Genomic DNA, 23,619 nt, shown 5'->3' on the forward strand with positions numbered 1-23,619 from the left:
GACCAAACTGTCTACAATCACACCCCATCCTCTCAGGATTCATAGTAAAATATCACAGGGTTTGTATCAACAAATTGTTTCCATGATGACTCAAAGATTGCAGAAAAGACTTAAAACAAAACACTCTGCTTTCTATCTCTCAGGAACCGAACTACGCTTTAACTGGACGTCCCGAGAGCAACAGCTAGAACTTTTGGTGATAATACACTGAGGAAAGCCATCAACCCAGACTCCAAATATCAACACATTTTGGTTAAAATATCTACTACTAAATAGTAATATACACCATATGAGCAAAAGTATGTGCACCTGTGTGCATGTGCATTTGTGATCAGTAGCGTCACAATTTCCCTTCACCGGACCCGAGAAGCCCAAACCTGTTCCAGCGTGAAGATTAATGAAGATTGAACAGTGTCCAAAGATCAACCCCACTGAATGATCGCAAGTCCCCGAAGCCTCGCTCCAACATCTAGTGGAAAACCTTACAGAGTGGAGGTTATAACAACAACACAGCTGGAACAGGATGTTCGACAAGCACCAAAGTACGACTAGTCTTTCAAGTACTACAAACTTTTGGCCATGTAATGTATATAAAAGAGGTGTTTTCATCAGTCTGAAAAACAGATTTATGGATTTATGTATATGCATATTATGCATATGTATATACATTATTTCTTCATCTATATTTTCATATTTTTATCTAGTTTTCTTATACAGTTTATACTTGTTATTATTTTATTTCTTGCTTTTTTATATACTTTTTATATATCATTTTTATTCTTATACTGGACAGTCGCATAAAGCATTTCACTGCATATCGTACCTTGTATGTATGTGACAAATAAAATTTGATTTGATTTGATTTGAGATCTGTCCACCATGTTTTTCAGCCTTTAGAAGATGCTGCATTTTTTTTTAGAATAGAAGCACAAACCCAGTGCATTTCTAAGAGCTGAACAATTTTAATTTCCCATTGATGGTTACAATACTGTCAAAGCTGAATAGGGCGAGACATCGTGGAACACAACAAACACTCGCCGGCCGCTCTGCTGACCTGTCATTCGAGCCTCTCTTCGTGAGAAAGAGATCGGATACAAACGTCGAATTGTGCAGGACACATAACGGACCATTCATAGTGAACACAATCGCCTTATAAGATTTAATTACCTCCAAATGTAAAACTTGATTTGAATCCTGTAAAGTCCAGGCCTCGCTGCTAACAACAAGGCTGCGCTGTTTGGAAACCCACTTCAGTCATTTTAGCAAACAGATTGTCTCTAAAGTCTGGTTTCGCAAAAAAAAAAAAAGACTGAGCTTTTTCTTTCAGCTGTACTAAAGCTAAATGTTAACTACCAGCTTCCAGTAAAAACTAAAGATTACCGCTAGACAACAGACTACACTGGACTTTACATTAGCGCAATTATCAGGAAACACTCGCACTTTACCGCGATCATCTCTAATTAAAAGAATTATTTTTTACAAGGCTTGCAAAAATCTGCATATATTGAAGCTGGCTGACGGCTACAAACAGGCCAAGCATAAAAACTTCTACAACATATTTTTGTATTAGAATGCAATTGATATCAACAGGCTTGATATCTGCCGTTGTCTTCAATCAATAATAATCATGAGGCTGTAAATGATTTCGTTTACATGACCTTCTTCCTGGAAGTCATAGTGTCATACTTACGGTGGAGACACCATTATTTCATCGCCTATGTCAGGGACATTGCAAAACCCTTTTTACTGAGGCACGAGTCTATGTAAAACGTTACAGTGCTCCAGTAAAAAATTTTAATCAAGGTCCGATGCAGTAGATCACTTAAAAATAGGCTTTTGGTTCACTGCATTTGCTGTATGTCGTTATCATATACATCTACTGAATTATTAATTATTAATGCCAGATGCTGCGCATCATCTTCAGTCATAGTCAGCAGTCTACTTTGGCTGGGCGAATGGGTAAAGAGGAAGATTTTCAGAGTCCAGAAGTGTCTCTGCTTTTATATAAAAGTCTGAGAAATAGTCTGAGAAGAAAAATTACAGAGCATCGGAAAGAGCAGACATGATGGTGAATTCTGTTTTCTTTGCAACCGGTGTTATCAGTGCCGGTTTTATCAGATTATTCATATTCAGAAGTGTACAAGCATGATGTCAACCCCACATCCACGCTGTACCCGTCTCCTACACATTGATTACAAGTCAAGACTTTTCCATTTTGCTGTATATACCAACATAGCACGGTGCTGCATAGTTCATGCTAATTATCTACAGTCATATCAATCTGTGTAAGTTTCCAGCCTGAAATATTAAACAGGACATTGTGGCAAGCCCAGAGAGAACAAAGAGCTGCAGTAGCCCATTTAAAAGCAAATGCATGTACCACTTGTAGATGATTCCGACCATGCATGCTGCATACGTGACTAACTCAGCTAACCACAGCTGACCACATACACCAGCGAGCTGGTACAAGGGAACAGAGAGCTTGTGCCAGATTTCTCTTGTTTACCAGCACAGATCAGTTGCAGCACCTGTGGACACAGACGGTGCTTCTATACAGACGATGACTTGAACCGTGACTGTATCCTACGGCTTTGTTTTCACATGAGAAGTGCACACAAACGTTCTCAAGTCAACTATTATCTCTTATAACTTTATTTACAAGGAAACTAGTCTAGCATATATTGCCCAACCTGCTGAATACATGTAAAATGTTACATATCAGGGTTTAAGGAGACATCTCATTCATTTATCTATACGTTTTCCCTCACGTTTATATGTATAGACAAACCGACGTGATTTAAAGTAACTGCGCTGAACATTTTATTTTAGCTGATTAGACAGCTCATTTAATAAGAGCAGGCTCTCAAACTTTTGTCAAAACATATCCATTGAATTCCTCAGTGTTGTTTTACTTTATTTAAGACAAAAAAAACACTTGAGAGCATGCTGTTATAGAAAAATAATTAACGGTATTAAACTTCACAGCTCCTGAGCTTAGGTTAATCCTCTGTGTACAGTTTCATGTGTTAGTCCTGAAGCCAAATATCTTGTCTGACATTCAGACACATGCGGTGAATTTGACTGCTACTTATTTGAACCAGTCATGAATGTGAATGTGTGTGTGTGTGTGTGAGAGAGAGAGAGAGAGAGAGAGAGAGAGAGAGAGAGAGAGAGAGAGAGAGAGAACATTATATTGGTCATTGTAGATCTTTAATGAAATTCTCTCTCTAGATCTCTATCTGTGTGTTTTTGCATATGTGAATTTCCCTTTAAATCAGAATGAATTTCTATTTAAGTTTGTTTACACAATAGTGTGTGTGTGTGTGTGTGTGTGTGTGTGTGTGTGTGTGTGTGTGTGTGTGTTGCTTTGACATCCAAACAATGCCTACAGGGATATACTCTAGATCTTCTGTGACCCTGACTAGCATAATGACTTGGACATGGATGGATGGATGGATGGATGGATGGGCAGACAGATAAACGGATGTATTTCTTTCCTTTACAGACCCAGATCTAGTACCGTGATTCTCGAGCAAGTCAGCAAGGACACAAACTTATTATAAATTAAACGCTGATCTAAACCCACCTGTTAACATTTGAGATGTCTAAACGAGCCACTATGTTCAAATTAAATGAACCTTCTTAGAAAATGACATTAAAATTATGATACACACTTTGACCCTGTACATGAATGGGGTGCCCAAACTTTTGCACTCCACTCCAGTAACTCGGTACGAACGTGTTCATCTCTTCTAGAGTCTTGTAATTCTTAATAGCAAAATTAAGTATGTATTTTATCGTGAGGGAAAAAAATAAGAAACTACTAAATTACTCACGGATCCACGGAACTCTGCTGAGATCCGCCGATGAAGCCGTATTTATCCGCTTGGGTTTCGGCGACGCCGTTCGGCTCAGAGCCCAAAGATTCGCCTTCCTGTCCGGCTAAACTCTCCGTCGTGCCCCGTAGATTTTTCCCATCTTTTGCCTGAAATCCGTTCCCTTGAATATGAATTTTAGCCATTTCCCACAGGCTTCTCACAGGTCTAACACTAACGTCTCGCTGATCAGCTTAGTGCGAGAGTCTGAAGCTCCGCCGACTGACAACACTTCTTCCTTATGGATGCTTATCTTAGCTTAGCTTACTTTAGCTTAGCATAGCCGGCTAGCTTCAGAAGTATTCATCTGGCATTTTTATTTCATTACCTTTTATTTTTTTTGTATAATGGCATGTCTTTCAAAAAGTGCTCAAAGATTGCATTCTGAGTTTCTGATGTACCAATACATTTAGAGAAAATGAACCTTTCGTGATTTTGACGCATTTACTTTAAATCTAACGGTGATTATCCCTTAGCTACCAACTGTTAGCTGATGCTAAGTTACTGTCAAGCGAATGTTGGAAGCAGGGTTGCCAGAATTGTTTTTTTTAATCCTTACATTTTATATAACTCGAGTCAAGTCAATTCAAGTCACTTTTATTGTCACATCACAGCTCATGTGCCTTGGTGAGTGAAATTCTTGGGAGCGAACTCCAGGAATTGCAGAAACATACAGGTGAAATTATCAGATGAAAATGTTCAATATGCTCATACATATAGTCACACACTGTACTATTAGACATACAGTAGCACTACACTTTATATGCAATATGTACCTATATATGTATAAATATACATAGAAATTATATATAAAATACGCTAAGGTGCAACAGATTGTACGGATACAGAAACGTCATGGATGCATCGGATGGTATCCAGTGGTAACAGATAGATTATTGTATTAAATGCAGTGTGTATGTATAGTTCAGTGTTGAAATGTTGAAGTTAAAGTGCAGTGTGTGGCATACAATATTGTGGAAGTATGCCGTAGGTTGTATTAGATTTGACGGAGTGTTAAGGGCCTTTCTCAGGGTCCCAGCAGTGGCAGCTTTGGTGGACACCTTAACCACTGAGCAACCACATTGCTTTTAAACTCCTAGTAGATTTTGATGTAGTTGAAAATCCCCAAATAATTGAATTCGTAGTATACCTTACAGCAGAAATTAAAAACTCTTATACCCTCTTGTCATGAACTTAAAAATAAAACACAGCTTGTCATGTTACGATAAACCAGAAAGCACAAGGTTCTCTGTTCTTAAGACTTATATGTATCGTAAAAATTACTGATTGCTAGAAAGTTTTAAATATTTGTATATTATTATTATTATTTCTTAAATACCTATAATGAGATTTGACCTACATTATTGCATGTCTGAGTCACAGAGATCTCTGTTATGTATGTATGTTTAATCGTGATAAATAAAATCAGATTTGTAAGAAAAGAGCTGCAGTATAATTATTCCAAGCTGCCCTGTTTTTGCTTGTTTAATTTCGTTTTTTGTTGAAATTATTTTAATTTTTTTGTTTGTTTGTTTGTTTGTTTTGACCACAGAAATTTTTGTAGGAGCTCTGGAACACATTTGTTACAGAATTTTGTAGATTTCAAGGTAAAAAGGCAAAGTTTGGGGAGCAGATTGCTGAACTTTTTGTCACTTGACCCAATAACATTTAATACTCATACTGTCTATGTTGTAACGTGACGTGACATGACATACAGCTAAGTATGGAGACCTATAATCAGAATTCGTTCTCTGCATTTAACCCATCCAAAGTGCACACACACCGTGAACACATACCCGGAGCAGTGGGCAGCCATTTATGCTGCGGTGCATGGGCATCAATGTGGTGGTGGTGGTGGTTGTATCACATCGTCTGCATTTTCTTGTATAGTTTGTATAGTATAATGTATTTATGTCTGTACTTTTGAGAGTCGCAAACAGCTGGAATAATTCCTTGTGTGTGTCAACACACTTGGGCAATAAACCTGATTCTGATGATTCTGATTCTGAAAACCCAACCCCAACAATGTTAGGTGGAAAAGTGTCACAATTGCTCCATGCTTGTACACAAGTGTCAGGACAACTCAAAGTAAGTCATTACGCCTCAAACATGCAGCTGTGTTTAACAGAAACACCGTGGAAACGCATTTAATGACACGTTAGTAATGACATGTTAAGGTGGCTTCAATTCCATTGTTATTTAAACGGTGAAAAGTGTCCAATCTGGCAACATTAAAAATCTTGCCGCCCCAGGCGCCGTGTATTTGTGCTTTGACAGATATGTTTGGATTCTCTTTAGTCCTATATAATTATATAATTAAGTGCAAAAGTTTGTATACCCTTCCTACCCCTCCAAAGTGGAAACCAGCCAAACATGTAAATCAAGTTTATCATCAGTGTCAAATTTGTGTGTAAAGATTAAAAGTAAAATAAATAAGAAGGCGTGGTCTCCGTACCTGTCACTCTTCTTTCGGGAGGCGTGAACCGTGTACCTGTCAATCACAGTAAAGGAGGCGTGGCCTATATATATATATATATATATATATATATATATATATATATATATATATATATATATATATATATATATATATATATATATATATATCTCAATTATAGAACGTCAATTGTCATGATGGAGCTGGTTGTCTGTCACATGAGTGACTCCTGAATGCATGAGAAATATAATATAATCTCAGGCTGACAAGTTTAAGTCATAAAGCATTTTCATGAGGATTTAAATTAATTGTGATAATGTGACTGGATGTGATTTGACACCATTAAATAGATATAACAATCTAAAATGATTTGTAAATAAAAGTGTATAATAGAAAATTATGATAATTATTATAAAAATTCTGCACTAATGTATAACTCTATACACTAATGAAGTGTATCCTGGAGCCTATGAAAGTATACCATGAATACAAACATAAAACAGAGGGTAATATCTCTGTAAATACCTTTTATCTGCAACAGGTTATTGCTGTTTTTAGTGGGGGGGTTTTTAATGGGATCTAAATATTCTATCCTATCTCGGGGTAATTACAGTATATGAACACTAGATGTCGCTCATTCATCACACCTAGATTAAACTTCACATGTAAGTATAAATACTATATTCCTTTATTTCTATAATTTACAAGTTGGAAAACCAATTAACAAGAAAAAAATTTTTTTTTTGTAGTTACAGATACACTGAACACACACACTGCTCAATTAAAAAGTGTCTCTTTATACGAGATAACGTTACTTTACACGCCATAATCAGAGAGACAGTGAGTTTTAAATCAGGGAGAGAAAGAGAGATGGAGAAAAAGAACAAAAATACAGAAATATGAATGGGAAGGGAAGAAATACAGAGACATGGAATACAAGCAAAGAGTTGAAAAAAGTCGAAGGAGTCGAAGGAGAAAGATTGACAGAAATAAAAGGTCACATATGAGGAGACAAAATAAATAGAGAAAGCAAGGAAAGAGCAAATAAAAGCAAATAAAACACATGAAAAAAAACAGATGTTGGCAGAGTTAAAAGGAAAACCTCAATAGAGACTAGAAAAGGTAGGAAAGAGAAGGAATGGACAGGTAGAACAGAGGATAAGTATTACAAAGACAGCGGTCTCCAATCTTATCCGCAAAGGGTCGGTGGAGGTGCAGGTTTTCATTCCAACCAAGCAGAAGTCACTCCTGATTCCAGCTGTTTAATCAGTTGTTCTTGGCTTTTAGTAGACTCTGGTGTGGCTTCTGCTTGGTCGGAATGAAAACCTGCTCCCACACCGGCCCTTTCTGGATAAGACCCCTGATTTAAAGGGACAATTTGTGAAGATTTACACATGCAAAGATGACCGCAGTTAGCCAACAGCTGATGCCCATTAAAGCAAGAATTATATGGCTAACACACACACACACACACACACACACACACACACACACACACACACACACACACACACACACACACACACACACGATCAGACTTAATTGGATCCATTTTGAAAGTCAAAAGATTATTAACATGACATAACATGACAGGGGCAGATGATGACTTTGAGTGAGTGAGAGAGATTGAGGTATGCAAAAACTTTTCATACCAGCGAATCATGCAGTCACACATCAAGCAGAAAATCATGAACACTTTTGGATTTTCTTAACAAGCACATACAGTTATGCACGCACGCACACACACACGCACGCACACGCACACGCACACGCACACGCACACACACACACACACACACACACACACACACACACACACACACACACACACTTTGCGATCTGGAGAACTACACAGCATTACATTCTTTTGTATACAAATGTGTATAACAGACACGCTCATATTCTTGTTTTTTTTCCATATTACAATAATATAAATGGTGAGAATATCACAAGATTCATTTATTCATTCGCCTTATCGAGGTCAGGGTCATGCTAACGTTATCAACATATTATACTTAAAAAAAAGATTTTCAGGAATACTAAAGAGAATAACAGAACAGTTTAAAATGATGCCAAAGATAATTGGCAAAAAAAAGGAGGAATAAACATCCTAAATGTTCACATAATCCAGTCTACTTACACAGCCTCCTGTATACAGCAAAAGTGCTGAAGAGGTGGGATAAAGTGCTGAAGAGGTGGGATAAATCAAGAGGAAAAGATAAACAAAAGAGAAGAGAGAGAAAAAATTCGGAAGTACAGAAAGAGAGGGAGGCAAAAGAGAGCCAGGCTGTCACACAGGAGAGAGAGAGAGAAAGACAGAGAACAACAGAGAAATAGACAGAGGACAGATCACCAACTCGGACACCACAGAGCCTCGCTTCCCATGTAGCTTTAATAATGTGTACTGCCTGAAAACATCTCAATATATACTCTAACTGATTATCAGCACGTCCCTATACACAAGATATACACAATCCAACATCACACACTGATTCAGTTCTGAACAGATGTATGGCTTCAATACTTCATGGCTGTTTCTTAAAGCATGCTCTTGAAGTATGCAATACCTGGAAATGAGGGAAAGAATAAAATACAACAAAAGAATAACAAATAAAACATAACAGTATTTCCCATTACTGAGTATAGACTTACTGAACGCTTAGGAGATTAATACAGGATTTAGGACAGTTTGATCATCTTTAGCTTCAGTTTCTTTTTATTTCAGTAATAGATCCTCTCTCTGTGCTGAGAAACACTTTAGGCACTTGATATTTTTTCTTTTGCACTAATGCTAAGTTCACACAAAGTAAAATCATTCATTTTTCGCTGAGAGCTGCTGACCTCGACATTGTTGACATCTAGATGTGGGCGTGTCAACAACAACAACAACAACCAATCACAGTGAAGACAGTAGAACGCAGGTGATCCGTGGCAAAGGCTTGGTCTTCTTCTTCTTTCTTTTTATATCTCGTATAATATGATGTTGATATACACTGCTGAATTTTATATCCAAACGTCCCCCAAAAACGTTTTATTTCAGCCGCATTAAAACTTTACTAAAATGCTAGTTGCTCCGCCCACTGATAAATGTTACTAATGTTATTAATATGGCTCTCTCATTGTAAGACTACTGTATGTTAAAATAGAAATTACATCAAATGTGATCTGAATTGAAAAAAAAAATTAAATAAGGAGATATTTGTCCACTCATTAGGCATGTGCCGATTAACGCCACAATATAATATACAACATATAAATGCATCATCTTGGACAACTATTTTGTCAGTAGTCAGTGATGTAATATTTCTCATATCGTAATTCTCATTTGGACCTCATCAAGCGACACAGTCATTTGTTTTCTTTTGACGTCTTATTTATTCAGAAAAATAAAGTCCATCTTTACACATGTATTTTTTTTTAAATACAATATAGTAATAATATTGCAAAACCGTGGTAAAAGAACAGGCAGTCATCATGAATTAATGTCATTAATGTCAGAATTCATGAAAATGAACTTGTGCCGTATTTTCCGGACTATAGGTTGCTTCAATGGGGAAAAAACTGATTATATATATATATAATGTTTTTAAATTTTCTGTAGGACTATAGATTCTGAGGATCTCTACACTACAACGTTTAACGCTTAACGTAAAAAAAAGGCTTCACTTAGGAAACGATGACAAGTGGGTATATTTATGTTTAGGTATATATGTACACAAATATTTTACATTTATGTTCTAGGAAATAGTCATCAACGATCTTCCGGATACATGAGCTCACAGACGCATACAATTGGTTAGTGTCGCTGTGATTGACAGGCGAGAAAGTATAAGCCCCTCCCACCCAGAAAGCACCTGCAGTTTTGCTCTCATGGGGCTTCTGGCTACAAAAGTTCTATATGGCTTAATGCAAAAAAATCTTGTTTTTTTTTTTAATGACTTTTTTCCTTCAGACAGTGAATAATATTTGACAAGATACGATTGTGAGATTTGTAGTCAGTCAGTCATTTTAGTGTATTAAGCCAGGTTTTCCCAATAGTTATGACATTAGGCTTAATCCTCACATGCGGTACAAATTCTAACAAACTGACACTGAGAAAATGAATAAAAAAAAAATAAAGCAACTTATAGTCCGGACATCCATGTAAAAATCATACGTTACTGTACTGCATATTGCTTTGTATTTCTTAATCCAAATATACAAAATAAGACCAAAAGATTGAATGATATTCAAAAATAATAACAGCGAGGGGGGGGGGGGGGCATGTGTCTTTGGTTCACCAGAACTCTTGTAGCTTATTAACAGCAGGAGAAATTAATAAATGAGCCAAACTGAGTATTTACTTTCTTCTTCTTTTTTTTTGCCTTTTGTCCTTTGCTTTTAAACATTAAGGACATGAAGAACATCTGCCCCCACCCGGCACTTTTTACACAGACATATTAAATACATGAACTCACATGCACACACATCATTTACAAAGTAAAAGCAGCAGGTAAGAAAATCCACTAGAACTTAAAATAGAAAAAAAAACCCTCTTATACAAAGCTTCACACACACGCACACACGTCTAACTCGTCTAACAGCTCGACTATCGGTTTCTTCTCAGCTCTGCTAAAAACGAAGAGCTTATAAAAATAAAACTTTTTTGTGTTTTTTTTGTTTTGTTTTTTTACATACCTGACCTAGTGATTTCATGAACAGACTTCCACGCATGCAATTGTGCGCGTGCAGCTCCTCTAAAACACACCTACGCTACAGACGTCGGCTCGCAACACAATTTCGACCTCACCTGATAATAGATAACAGGGATGAAAGAGTCTATCTGTGGTCCAGTGTGGCTGGAGTGGCAGGCAAAAACAAACAAACAAAAAAAAACACTGTACATCAACAGAACCTATGAGAAATAAATAACTTGAGAAGAAAAAGTAAGGGGAATAAAGATGAATATCTGGTACTTTGTTACTGTCTGGATTCACACTTAACTTAGTAGTTATAGAGGTCTATGATCATTTGACTGGAATACCGTGGGGTGTTATTGAGGTGTCCAACAGGACAGGGAAAAAAGTTTTGGGAACAGGAATTCAAAGTTCATGAACACACGAGCGTGTTGGACGTGACGTGTTGCTCGTACAGTGCTGTTTTTTTTTTTCAGTGTTCACTCATTCGTCTTTGTCCCGGTCAGGGGTACATGTTTTTACATTTTACTTTAGAAAAGAGAGCCAAATACGTTTATGAGAAAATACTGCAGGCGACATACAGGAAAAATAACTATAAATAGAAATACAGTAAGGATTTAAGGAAACTTTTAGAGTAAAAGTCTGCTTTAGAAAAAAAAACAAAAAACAGCCAAAGGAATACTTTTTATAGAGTCCACAAATGTGTTTTTAAAACTTTCAGACACGGCCGTAGACCTCCTGCGGGACCTTCGTGGACCTCTAGAGTTCACAGAACCCCTACTGTGAACTGCTGCTTTTGACAAATTACATGCATCTGAATTTCCAAACTGCAACCCGAGATAAAACACAAATCAAATCAGAATTCCTTTACAAACTCGACACCGAGTTCTCACTCTGTAGCTTTAACGCAGAGAGGTCGAAGTTAACGCAATCCAGAGTTCCAACTTCCCACTTCTAAGGTGAAGCATAAAGCAATAAGTATGCAAAACCAAAATAAGTTACTTTTAACTGATAAGACTTCGGTCTCTCTGGATCAGATGCTTCTCTTAAACAGTTAGTTTTTTTCATCCTGAAAGACCAGAGAACTAAAAGACAGATGGAAACAGAGAAACACACAGAGAGAGATGAAATACAGATGCAATGAATCCATCAACACCACCGAAGTCTGAAATGTCTGTATCTTAAATTTTTTAAATCAGCAGAACTGCTAAACTGGAGTTAAAGCAGAAAGACCACTGCACTGTACTCGAGCCACACAAGACCAGGATACAGACAAACCTCAACTAGGAAATCGCAAAGAATTTATTTATTTTAAGACTAGTATGGCTGGGTTTATTATGGGAATTTTTGAACTGTGCACAGTCATGAACCGAGGCTTTAATTTGTAAGCACATTATAGACCCCTGCACTAGCTACATACCCACTTACCCATAATGCAGTTCAGTAAGCCATTAATACCACTCTAAACCCCCCCCATGTGTCTAACAATGCATAAATTCTCCCTCGGACACACGTTACAGTATCAGCTTACAGTCTTTCTAAGAAAAAAAAAAGCACACAAATGACCAAAAACCAGTTTTGCATCTTTGCCCTGCTTCTTCTGTGCAGTGATCCGCTGGCCAAGCCCACATTTTAATATCACCATAGAGAAGCACCGCATAATATCACCGCATTGTCTGCTTAGTCTTTTAAAAAGGGGGCGGAGCCTTGTCACCATATCCTGAGCTGCACTTGCTGAGCCGAGTGACATGAAACACAAACGTTAACCCCCCAATTACACGACACACTCTTTCTCTCTCACACACACACACAGACACACACACAAGCATAATCTCAAACAGCAGACGATCTTAACCGAACGCTTTACATTCTCCCAGCTATAAAAGGGGCTAAAAATAAAAACATCCCCTACGTTGTCCATGCTGAGAGATTGCTCTCATTTCGAAGCACCTTGGGTAACACAGCTCGCTCTTGGATCCGCAACCTACAACTTGAGGCGTAGGATGAGCAGGTGACTCATCCTCCCATAATGCTCTAGTATGTCAGCACAAAACAGCCTCCTATAGAATCTATTGTCCACCAAAAATGGCAAGTCCATGCTCTCCTCTTTCTTCCCATGAGCTACTCAAGACAAGGACAGAAAAGGATGGGCGAGAGACGGTTCCAGACGAGCAGCAGACGAAGAGGAAGACACGAGGACTAGAGAGATAGAAAGGGAGAGAAAGAAAGGCCGAAGCTCCGTCGATCAGTCCGTGTATTCGGCCACGATGGAGAGCAGCACCGTGATGTCATCTGGTTTTCCTCCTGAAAAAAAGAATTAATTGATTAATTGATTTCCTCCTGATTAAAAAGAAATTCAGATTTGATTTGTATACAAGGGTTCCTGACTAATTTGGAGGAGCATCGGTTTTAATTCCATCACCTATTTTTACCCTTAAACACATCTTTGGCTCCTTGGATCAACATTTTTAACAACAAGATTTATTTAGGCTGAGATTGTGTTCGTTTCTTAAGAGCAGGTTCTTTCTGGTTCTCACCTCTGACGTTGAGGCCGTTATCACAGGCGAACTGAGCGAATGGGGACATGTAGTTTGGGTCGTAGGCGAGCTCGTGGGCCTGCTCCGCTATACTGCGTGCCGTCTGCTGGATGCTGTCGTAATTCGTGTTCTGTCATTGAACACAGTCATATCAAAATGTATTTTCAAACACATGCCTGATAGACAGCTTTTGTTTGTGAGTGTGTGTGTGAGAGAGAGAGAACTTACCTTCAGCTTCTTGAGCTCCTGTAGGATCATGTAGTCTGGCATGTTGTCGAAAAGACCATCCGTGGCAGTGAGGATGATGTCACCGAGCTGGACGTCAAACGAAGACCTGTCTGCCATTTCAGGACTGAGAGACAGAGACAGACAGAGAGACAGAGCACAAGTTCACGATGGCACAGTAACTACAGTAACACGAGCCCTGATGTAGGGTGCCGTGTCCTGGCCTGACGTGCCCCCTACCCTGAGCTCATAGTATTAGTCTGACTTCCAGGAAACAGAATCAGATTCTAATGCCCAGTTTCCATCTAAGCCGCCAGTGCTGGCTGGTGGAAACACTTTACGAGGGGAAAAGAGGCGAAGGGGGAGGAACGGATACTCTTCCTGACAGACAAAATGGGTCAAAACAGTAATCCCGAGTGTAGTACAGACGTCAACCTCTTGCATTTTTTATACCTCTGCACTAATACTGTTACAGTCTGTGTCTGTAGACACCGAGTCTGTAGATCTTTAATCACTGATGCTGTGATGAGGTTTCACTAGCCAAGAGTGTATTAAACTCGTTTCTGGTAATAAAAGAATTACTGCTGCTGTAGTCACATGCTGTAACACTCTATAGTATAAAGCTGCATCACCAACCCCAGGTTTTCATCTCATTTACACACAGAACATCCAATGGAAATCTTCATCATGAGCAGCCTATCAATAACAGACTCGAGTAAGAGCCGTTAGTCAGTCAGAACGGGATGAAAGATTAGACGGTTTTCGATAAAAGAGAAGCTGATATTAAAGCTAAAAGAGGTAATAAACAAACAAACAAAAGGTTTTGCTTATCACTCTCATGTGAAGAGCATTAGGCCATGACACAAGGCAGACGTTTAATGGTAATCTATATAGTGATTACTAAATTGTTGTTTTATTTATAAAAAATCTTGTATTTTATCCTGTATTTCATTGCTTGGCTCTGTTTCATAAGGGAAAACATGCTTATCAGCACATGTTCTACAGCATGTTTGGAGTCAAATGAGTTCAAGCCAGCGATTGAGGGGAAAAAATAAATAAACCAATTTAGAAATAAAAAAAAAAACCAGCCCTAAAGTGGTTGTAGTACTCCAAAAGGAACTTCCATTACCAAGTAGGGATTTTCCCCACGGTTTTCACTGCTGTCAGATGTGTTCACATTCTGTTCGCATTCAATCAGCTGATAAATAGATTGCTTCATTTTGGTCACTTTAAGTCCTTCAGAGGTGAGTTGAACCCCTGGATCTACAAATCACAGATCTACATGTCGGATCTGAATTCATGACTTAACGAGGCAGTGATGTACGACTGCCTAGAAACTTTGACATTTGCATCGTGTAAATGAAGTCCGTAAACAAGCAGGTGTACTTTCTGTTCCTTGAAATGCTGGGCTCATGGAAAAGTCCTAAAAAGGAGGCAGAGTAATGGTCGAAATGTCTCGGGTCGGAAACCATTTCACTACATAAAAGATTAAAATGTCCTGTTTAATTTTAGCGTCACATGAGGAGTCTAAAATAGTCTTTCCCTTGCCAAGACCGAGTGGGAACGAGAACCCAGGATGGTGATTGCTCAAGCTGAGCGTCTGTCTGCTATCTGATTTCTGATTGGCTAGTTCAGTTCTGGCTTTGGGTTGCTGGCAGGACAGTGAGGTTAAAAGGACAGTCACGTGGACTGACTTTGGCCTTCATGAAAAATTTTAGCACTACCCATTAAAATCAATCTTTTACTCACTCACTAAAACTCTCTTGCGCTTTACAATGTTGATTAGTCTGTAGATTGCCAGCAGTTGTTGCCAAAGTTACATTAAACCAGATAAAGTAATGTAAAGTTGTGTATGAAACTCACCAGAAGTGAATCACAACATTGAAGAGTTCTCTCAGTCCCACAACAATACTATACCTCTAAATTACCAGCTTTATATATACAACATGTTCAGTTGTTTCAATTTTCACTGTTGTTATGGCCCCTTGATTTTTTTTTTGCCTCATTTACTCAACAAAGCCTTGGCCCTCTTTCCAGCTTCCATTAGTCCCATGACGATGCCCAGATCTGCTTACAGTACCAGTATCCATAACTCAATGATAGCTTGGCCACTTTACAAGTTTCCTCACTGGCTTGAAAATGCCTCGTCATCTTCACCAACACCGTTGCTGCTTACCAGCTTCCCCACTCCCTGAATGACACCATTACTCCTTACCAACTCCCTTAAAGATAACCAGACTCTTCCTATTTCCTCAGTTCCTCACAAATGCCATGACCCCCATAAAAGTTCCTGTTACACCCTTAATACCGCACCCATACCATCTCCCTGACTTTTTAATACCACACCCATACCATCTCCCTGACTTTAATATTGCACCCATACCATCTCCCTGAAAATGCCCTGGTCCCATTTACCCCCTTACAGCTTACTTATTACATCAACAATGCCCGTGTCTACTTGACACACTTCCTTGACTATGCAAATAACCCTTCTTGGCTTCCTCTCCCCTTTAGCAATACCATGGCCCCTTTACCAGCTCCCTCACAAGTACCCGAACACACTACACAGCTCTCCTGACTCTCTGAAGAGATACCTCATTCACTCATTGAAGCCCAGGCGGTCTCATCAGCTTATTTCTTGCACCAGTCCCAACAACTGCTAATGGAACCTATCCCCTTGTTAGCACAGATAGATAGCACAGAGCACTAATATTTCTGATCATAACAATACAATACTGACTGACTGGGAATGTCAAATAAACATGCTTGTCCAATTGAAGCCCAGGAACACCGAATTTACAGAACCTCTATTGATGAGAGACACACAGTGAGATTGTGGAACAATAAAAGGCTTGTTTAGACATCTCAATCTCAGGCTCCACCCACCTGTCACTCAGCACAGACCCCTCGGCCCCTGGTGGGGCGATTGACAGCTGAAAGGGGGTGTTAAAGTAGTGCTGCTGCTCGTCTGAACGATGGACCACCTCACCGCCACGGACCACCAGGAAGCCTGAATCGCCCAGATTACACGTGTGAATTTGATGACTCCTCCGATCCAGCACGACTATACACGCTGTACTGCTGCCTGCAAGGAAGAGAGAAGAACATTGGAGGAACTGAGCATTCTCAAGAGAAATGACCTACAGGACAACACGACATTCTAGAAATTTTGCATCCCGTCAAGCTGACGTTCATATAAACTGAAAATTTGCCTCTTAGCCATGCATTTAGTTCTATTTATTTAATTTAATGCTAGCACTCTGTTAACTTTAAACACTGACGGTTATGTTGTAGCTAATTAACGGTTCTTGCTAGCATGAACTCTAATATGTACTCCTCTATAAAATATTAGCATTTAGGTCACCTCTAAAGCTTACATGAGTAGAGACATAACATCATACGAGATAATTACATGATACATAGAATACAATATTATTTGCATACAACAAACGTGAATGTCCAGATTCACAGGATCTCACACACACACACACACACACACACACACACCTTTTCTGACTCACTCCGACATTCTCCAAAATTCCTTTGTAAACCAAACTGCGTGTACGTGTATGAGTCATGAAATGCTGCATCTCGTTAAACAAGCGGTTTGTTCCATAGAATTCCACAGCTGTGAGCTGTGTGTGTTCCTAGTGGTGAAAAAAATCCTGTGTTTTCACTAAAAAGGTTCTTCTAGCTATTACGGTTGTGTCCCAAATGCGTTGAAGAATGTGGGAAGACACCAGCTTTAAGACGTTATGGATTATACGGTGTTATATTCTGCTAGAATGTTTCACCCAAAGTGCTCACCAAGACAGGTGTAATAAATAAAACAGAAAATTTCACTCTGCTGTCCATCACAAGATTTATTTGCTTATGTACAGATGATGGATTAAGGAGAGAAATGGTGTTCCCATATACTGCGGGGTGGGGTGGAGGGTTTTCTTTTTATTGCTGGGGTTTGTGCGCTTAGAGGAGAGCATCGATATGGCTACAAATCAATGCTGCAGCTCTTCTAACCAATCGCATTATACTATGATGAAACATTTCTGATGGGCGTGGCCTACTCCGAGATGACTCCGCCCCTTACACACCCCATACCCCAATAGGCTCAGTGAATGGTTTTGATGAAAATGGTTGTTGATGTTGGTTTATCTCTTTAATCCCTAGCAGTGTGCGTGTGTGTTTGTGTGTGTGTGTGTTTGTGTGTGTGTGTGTTTTCTTACCCAGCAGAGGTACTTTGTTCTGTAGGAGCTCGTAGTAGGCTGAGGTGAGGATCCCCACAGGACTGCTAGGAGTGAAGCGTCCCTCCTTCACCAACCGCTCACACGTCCTTATCAGGGTCTCAGAGAACTGAGACGGGTCAACGCCATAATCACGCCATCCACCCACCCCATCCGCCACACCTACAGAGGGAGAAAGAAAAATTCCTTATTTCACTCATCAGCAGCAAGCACTTTATAACACTTTAATCATCGTGAAGAATCCCGGGAACGCTGAATGAGAGGCGGGACTCTGCGCTCCATATGGGACGCCAGTCCATTGTAGGAGGGAGACAGATGCACCTCATAAATTCCCTCTGCATGTCGCATTAATGTACAAGTCGCCCAGCCGGGGTAAATCATGTGTCCAACCGGGGTAAATCATGTTATTAAAAGCTTTTGTTTGTCCAGCTGCTCCTGCTAAGCGAAGCACTGTTAACGAGGCAGTGTTATGATAACAGCATGCATATCTTCTGTGAAACTGATGGCTACAGAATTAGCAAAAAACAATTAAGCTTCTTTATAACAAAACATAACAAAATCACCACATAATTCCACACACTAAATAATAAAGACTTTTTTAATGCAAGATGCTCTCTGTAAGCCACAGGCAATAGAGCACATACTGTACACAATCGCTGCAGAACTAAGGCTCATCCCAAGTGGGAATAATAATAAGTACACACCAACACACACTTCAACACGAGCTGACGAATTGACCACAAATCACCCCATGACATCAGCAGGAAGTGTTCACTTCCTTTGTTGGGTTCACAAGTGTAAACAAGAGTTTGAAGACGCATGAAGACAGATGCTGATGGTTCATGAAATTCTCTCTCTCTCTCCTTATGGCACAGCTTTGTTATGCTAATTTGCATCTTAGTTTAAGTGTGTGTGTGTGTCAGTCAGGGAATAAGTGAGTGAGCGAGTGACTGGCCGAGTTAGTGAGTGACTGACTGAGCGAGCAAGCGAGTGACTGACTGCGTTAGTGATTGACTGACAACAAGCAAGTGACTGAGTGAGCAGGTGAGCAAGTGTGTGACTGAGAGAGCAAGTGACTGAGTGAGCAAGTGACTGAGTGAGCAAGCGTGTGACTGAGTGAGCAAGTGAGCGAGAGACTAAATGTGAGTGAGTGAGCAAGTGAGTGAGCGAGCGAGCAAGAGAGCTAGTGTGTGACTTCAGTAACACACATCGGTCCGATTTCTGCTTGATGTCAAGTTTTACATTTCAGACGATAAATTAAACTTCCAGAAAGAAGGCGTCCAGTGATGAACTTGCATGAACAGGTTAGACTGCTAATGTAAATATAAGAGCATCCAGAGGTTTATAACAGTGTTAAATAAGTTATGGCAGAATGTCTGGCTCTTACACTACGTGGACGGACACACACACACACACTCTCTTTCTCTGCAATAACACTGTCATAACATAGCTGAAAAATATGATGGAAGAATATCACGTAGGACATCACACTACATCAAGCTAACACAAACCCTAGTTTAAATGTCACGGTAATGAAAATATAAGTAGAAGTCATCAGTTTAAAAAAAATAAATAAACAAGATTTTACTGATTGACCCAGAGTCCAGATTTGCATCTGGGATTAAGCACAAACTGTTGTGATTATAAACACACTTCTTGTGTTCAGTTTGTTTTTGGTTTTGGTTGTGAAAGTGGTTAATGACGTGAAATGTCCACAAAACAGATCAGCGCCTTTTTTTCCTTTCTGAAGGTGAAAAGGGCAAGCAAGCAAGCAAATAAATAAATAGATAAATAAATAAATGCAGCTTGCTATGATACAGAGAGACCAGAACACACAAAACAAACATCTCATCACAGAAAACTTTCACTTAAACAATTCCTCATGGTTATGTGGAGCGTCCGCCATAGTGTGGTTACTACAGGGTGAAATAATTGTGTATAACAATGTAATGTATATCTAAATTAATCTGACCAATCAGAAAGGAGAACTCCACAGTGGTGATGTATAAAAAAAAGATTAAAAGGTGAGAGGAGAGTTTAATGATGATGAAGTTGGTCTTTGTGGAGGCATTCAGAATGGCACTAGGTCTAATTTAGCGTCTCTGCAGAGGGAATTATGTGGATAATGCAGACCAGGCACAGATAATGCCACACACACACAGAGAGAGAGAGAGAGAGAGAGAGAGAGAGAGAGAGAGAGAGAGAGAGAGAGAGAGAGAGAGAGAGAGAGAGAGAGAGAGAGAGCTGTTAAATAACTGCGATGCTAACTATAGTCTCTGCTCAGATACAACAGCAGGGCAAAAGGAGAGCCAGGAAGGTTAAATACTTCTGAATAATACCTTGCATTACAGGAGCGAGCCTAGAAAAATTCATCCAACTCCATGTTTTTTCTCTTTCTTTCTTTCTTTCTCTCCCTCACACACACACAAACACAAGCAAGCACACACAGGCAAGATTCCACAGAAATCTCCATACAAGGAGTCAGACCGGAGCTTCCTTAAACACGCACATGGGGAAAAATTCAGCATCCAAATTAAACAAATACTGCGGCGGTAGAACACCAGCCAGCGCTCAGGAGTAACCAGGGAGAGTCAGTACAAACAAACATGACACACCTCCAGATGTAACACCGTGTTCCAGGCACAGAGTTTGACGTATCTGAACAAAAACATTTAGTTACAGATGGAGTGCTCCAAAGGTTCACCTGCATCTGACGTAAATCCCCCCCACCGCTGTGGGTCTATCAGGAATAAAGTTCACTCGACTACATTGGAGCAGACAAGCATGTTAGTACCTGCACACGATACCTGGTGGGAAGTTTAGTGCCACCAGTTTAGCAGACTCTCAAAGGACAGTGCTCAACATCTGTGTAAAACTCATGCTCAAACATCATCCCCACACACTCCAACACCATCCAAACCCCATCCCTAACTCATCCCCACACACTCCCAACACCATCCAAACCCCATCCCTAACTCATCCCCACACACTCCAACACCATCCAAACCCCATCCCTAACTCATCCCCACACACTCCAACACCATCCAAACCCCATCCCTAACTCATCCCCACACACTCCCAACACCATCCAAACCCCATCCCTAACTCACACTCACGCACTCCAAGAACTTCTAAAGATCATCACCACCCATTTCTGACACACTCCAACACCATCCAAGCCCCATCCCTAACTCATCCACACACTCCAACACCTTCCCCACCCTCATTCCCACCTCTTTCCTACACATTCCAACACCATCCAATCCTCATCCCCACACACTCCAAGACCATCCAAACCCCATTCCTGACTCATCCCCACACATCTCCAACACCATCCCAACCATTACACTACACACTCCAACAACATTCCCTCTGCATTCCCATTTCCTCCAACACAGTCAAAACAGCATATAGAATTTAAACATTGTCAGTATCTCGTCTCAGGACTCCTCAACACCACTCTTACCCATCTCTGCATGCTCCGACACCGCCCCCACCCATACGCACACCTACACTTAACTGGATGCCTCAACCCTCTATACCCACTTAATCCACACACACACAGCAACACCTTCCAGATCACAACAAAGGCTGATGGCCGCCCCTCATGCCAGTCTGACTCTGGTGTTAAGTAACACAAAACTATCCACTAATCACCAGGTTCAACCCTTTAAAGTGAGCTGATTGAGTCTTGAGACACTAATTTCATTTGGGGTAAAGATAGAGGGATTATGTATATTAAACTACTTGTTAAACTACTAATCTTTCCTATCAAGAAACGGTTAAAAAGGAACTTCAGCTTAGTAACTGTGCTAAGTAGATGATTATTGTTGAAACTTCTCAACATGTCATCACTGCTGCCAAACAGCTGTCTCGCGCTCAACCACGTGGTACACCACTCACACAACAAAAGAACGCTATACCGGAAGTTTAAAAAAAATCAGACAGGAAAAAAAGCTTCTTTGTGTTGATGAGCTAATGTAAAGCCTTAAGATATAATCCACGACACTTGATTATTTTATAAGCTCAAAGAACAATTAAGCATGTTTTACCAAAAAAAATATATAAATAAAAAAATAATAATTTCAGAAGGTACGGTATCCTTATAAAATACAGCCGTATTGTGAAGATATGAAGCTACTGCGCATGCGCAATACTTCACACGTCTCTATGGCTACGTCGGAAATCACACATAACTTCACTACAAATATCTATTTTTAAGTTATTTCGGATCAGTTTATCAAACTTGACACTGGTTAGATTAAAATTGTTTATTTAAAAAAAGTAGTGATAAAGGACTGATATTAAAATACTAGTTTAACCGATTTGTAATTTTGTTCCAATATGGCGGCCTCCGTATTCAACCGTTCTGACCTTTAGGGGAAAAAAAGACCTCTGCTATATTAAAGTTAATAATAAATCATTAACAAAGGAGTAACTATAAAGGAGTCTTCCATTTTTTATGGTTTATCCTTTTTTTTTTTTTAAATGTACTGTTCTTATACGCGTGTGAATGTGACGAGAATTATTTATAGCCATAATACGATCAATTCTGCATTAAGAAAAATAAATAAATAAACAAATATATATTAAAAAAATAAATAAATAACGAACTACAATGAAAATTTAATAAAGTCACACACAAAAAACGTTTTCTTTATAGAGATTATTCTACTTCCGGGTTTCACCGCTGGTCGTCTTTACTCCAATGTTCTTTTTTTTCTGGGTAAAAGGTCATCCTCAGAATTAACTGTAACAGTACAAATATATTCTAATAGATTTCTCCTAAGCATCAGTCCGAATTTGACACAGCAAGATAAAAAATAACAATAATATATGATTAATGATTTATTTTATATATTAAAAACTACAGCATGAGGGTATTTCAGGTGAGGTGTTAATGTTTGTTACCCTCCTTCCTGCCCCCACTGTAATGACCTCGCCTGCGCATTATGGGACTTTAACCCCTGAAGGTCATTAAGAACAAGACAAGTCGTGACTTAATTGTAGTTTAGTGTTGGATATGTAAACAACCGTGTACTAGTGTGTGAATATGAACAGGGAGATAAATAACGATAAGGAAGAGCATACAAAGGGAAGTGAAGAGTAGAGTAAGAACAGTGTGTTTTACCTAAGACATCTGCGGACCTGTGGCGCGCTATGAAGCACGCATCGTCTCCGTAACACATGCCTTTCTTCAGGATGCCTTTACGGAAGTCCTTCCCGAAGCCGCAGCTCGCTGTGACCAATTTATAATCCCGGCCATCTGTTTGAGAGAGTCCGCCTAGGACGGCCCTGGCAACGATCCGTCCATAGGAGAGTACCGATAACATCCCACCTCACACCTCACACACTATCTGCTCACAATCTGGGGCTGATTTCACACCAAATCCCGTCAGTTCGGAGTGAACAAGGGCTTTATGTCTTGGCTGATTTCACAGACAAAGTTCCTCCACGCTGCTGCCCCATGGTCTCTCCTGACATCTCTCTCTCACACACACACACACACACACACTCACACGCTCACAAGCACTCACGCGCAGACAAACAGCCGGGTTCGGAGAACGAGGAGAAGAAGAAAAAAAAACACACACACCACATACGGGTCCTTCTGTCACGTGACTCTGA

At 39.6% G+C, this 23,619-nt stretch overlaps 2 protein-coding genes across 4 annotated transcripts in view; both read right to left on the bottom strand.

Annotated features, from left to right (window-relative positions):
• The window catches only part of LOC113661311 (TBC1 domain family member 10A), a 16,179-nt gene extending 11,778 nt beyond the window's left edge, over window positions 1-4,401 (bottom strand). Inside the window, exon 1 of one of the 3 annotated variants that reach the window (XM_027175377.2) lies at window positions 3,837-4,401. In XM_027175377.2, coding sequence (XP_027031178.2) covers window positions 3,837-4,021 — 185 coding nt within the window. In that variant the 5' untranslated portion in view covers window positions 4,022-4,401. The remainder of the gene's footprint in view (window positions 1-3,836) is intronic. The other 2 variants (XM_027175378.2, XM_047804617.1) reach the window with 2 other exon arrangements.
• Window positions 4,402-8,685: 4,284 nt separating this feature from the next.
• Window positions 8,686-23,577, bottom strand: LOC113661291 (protein phosphatase PTC7 homolog). The gene is made up of 6 exons (XM_027175340.2): window positions 23,123-23,577; window positions 17,974-18,153; window positions 16,637-16,835; window positions 13,754-13,877; window positions 13,526-13,655; window positions 8,686-13,292 (listed from the first exon to the last, which is right to left on the bottom strand). The coding sequence occupies exons 1-6, from the start codon at window positions 23,322-23,324 to the stop codon at window positions 13,234-13,236; spliced, it is 894 nt and encodes a 297-aa protein (XP_027031141.1). The 5' UTR covers window positions 23,325-23,577; the 3' UTR covers window positions 8,686-13,233.
• Between the last annotated feature and the right edge of the window lie 42 nt (window positions 23,578-23,619).

This window comes from Tachysurus fulvidraco, chromosome 20, assembly GCF_022655615.1.
Source record: "Tachysurus fulvidraco isolate hzauxx_2018 chromosome 20, HZAU_PFXX_2.0, whole genome shotgun sequence".
Lineage (NCBI taxonomy): Eukaryota > Metazoa > Chordata > Actinopteri > Siluriformes > Bagridae > Tachysurus > Tachysurus fulvidraco.